Source organism: Acyrthosiphon pisum, chromosome X (assembly GCF_005508785.2).
Source record: "Acyrthosiphon pisum isolate AL4f chromosome X, pea_aphid_22Mar2018_4r6ur, whole genome shotgun sequence".
Classification (NCBI taxonomy): Eukaryota; Metazoa; Arthropoda; class Insecta; order Hemiptera; family Aphididae; genus Acyrthosiphon; species Acyrthosiphon pisum.
This window is the reverse complement of record NC_042493.1, coordinates 121,807,107-121,808,857: the sequence shown is the minus strand read 5'-3', so window position 1 is coordinate 121,808,857 and position 1,751 is coordinate 121,807,107. Positions and strand designations below refer to the sequence as shown.

Genomic DNA, 1,751 nt, shown 5'->3' with positions numbered 1-1,751 from the left:
TATTTCAAAAGTTGAAACGTGATTTCGTAGTCCAAGTCACCGACTTGAGAAAAGCTTAGCGAATCCAAGATCAGCTGTACTCGGTTTAACGTGGGTATAGTTTCGTATTTAGTTGGATCGTTCAGCGTACAAATGATACCCATCCAGTTTCGTGTATCGTAAAACACTCTGGATAAAACTACAAAAACATATAATGAATATAGTATTACTATTATATTATAATTAATTAAACGATAAAATCGATTCGAATCAATAATAGCCCTATAATAATATAAGACCTACCGGTCATCTGCATGTTATAGATGACCCACTCGTTGTCTTTGGCCAATGGTGTGGTGAGGTTGTTGTTTTCGCAATTCAACCAAAATGTCGGATTTGTCTGGTTAAAGTCCCCTGAAGTTGTCATAGTGATTGGTATCCACCAACAGGTTTTATTGTCCGTACCGTTTGATTTGATTGATAAATACCTTTCCTGCACAAGAAAATATTTCTTTTAAAAACAATGAATCTCATCGACATAACATAATAAGAAATCCAATTATTTTTGTTCGCGAGTTTACCTGAGACAATGTAACCGTGCCCGCAGAATAATCTCGGATGACATTCAATACAGGATAACCGGTTTGCAATGTCCATGTGTCCATTATTTGTTTTACGGTTAGATTTTTGTCCAAAGTTCCTTGTCGGTGTGCTTCCTCCGTCAATGAGCACCACAAGTCATCCTGTTCGGCGTTGGAAAATTTGTATTTGTGTATGTAGTTTCTAACGCCTTGTTTGAATGTGTTCTCGCCTAGGAACGTGTTCATCATATGCAACAAAATTGGTGCCTTTGCGAACGTTATTGGGTCCCTCGAAATTAGTGCTATTTCATCGGGCTTTCCTATAGCTATCGCCAACGGATGTGCTGATTGAAGCGAATCTTGGTCCAAAACAAGTAAAAAGTTTTTAACGTTTTTGACTTGGAAATACTTTGATTCGGGGAACAGCTATATAGTATGAAAAAAAAAACAAAACAATAATATGATTACGTTTTACCATACTAAATTAGATATTAACAACCGTCTGACGGTTATGAAACTTACGAAATCCATTCCGCGAAGGCTTGCATACTCGGCAAATCCTTCATTCAACCAAAGGCCGGTCCACCATTTCATGGTAACGAGATCACCAAACCAAGGATGAACTAGTTCGTGAGTGATCAATTGGGCTATTTCATATACGTCTTTAATTGGGGTCACGTCTAGATCGACTAACAAACAGCTCTCACTAAATAATAATTATTTAATATGATTTTACGGCTGGGAATTGGTACGACGGTACTAAACAATATTATATATTACAGTTGAAACTCGAAATCTGTAATATCCAGTTTTAACTGGATATTACTTTACAACCCCCGTTCATCAAAACTGATTTTGACTAATTAAAACTAGAATATTATTAACATCAACATTGAATGTTTAAATTAAAGAGAGATGGTCAAGGCGCCCGGTGCAAATGTGATTTTGTCCTAAAAAACACGGTTTACGGGAATAATGATCCTGCCCTGTAGAGTTAACCAAACTTGATAATTTTTTTTTTTATTAATAGAGGAGAATACTCTACAACCAGCATCGAACTATTTTATTCGATATTTTCATCTCAAACTTAATTATAAGTCTTTAAAAAAAAGACAATTTTTAGCTTTTTTTATAAATTATTTTATACTATTATTTAAAATAAAATACAAAATCAGAGATGGATGCGGGCTG

At 35.1% G+C, this 1,751-nt stretch overlaps 2 protein-coding genes across 2 annotated transcripts in view; one reads left to right on the top strand and one right to left on the bottom strand.

Annotated features, from left to right (window-relative positions):
- Positions 1 to 1,751, top strand: part of LOC100571410 (aminopeptidase 1) — a 42,969-nt gene that overhangs the window by 22,107 nt on the left and 19,111 nt on the right. The gene's annotated exons all lie outside the window — the stretch shown is intronic.
- LOC100574012 (aminopeptidase N) overlaps positions 1 to 1,751 on the bottom strand; it is a 154,184-nt gene that overhangs the window by 146,686 nt on the left and 5,747 nt on the right. The window contains exons 7-9 of the mRNA XM_029485481.1: positions 1,083 to 1,266; positions 561 to 986; positions 283 to 472 (exon numbers count right to left, since the gene is read on the bottom strand). Of these exons, the coding sequence (XP_029341341.1) occupies positions 283 to 472; positions 561 to 986; positions 1,083 to 1,266 (800 nt within the window). The remainder of the gene's footprint in view (positions 1 to 282; positions 473 to 560; positions 987 to 1,082; positions 1,267 to 1,751) is intronic.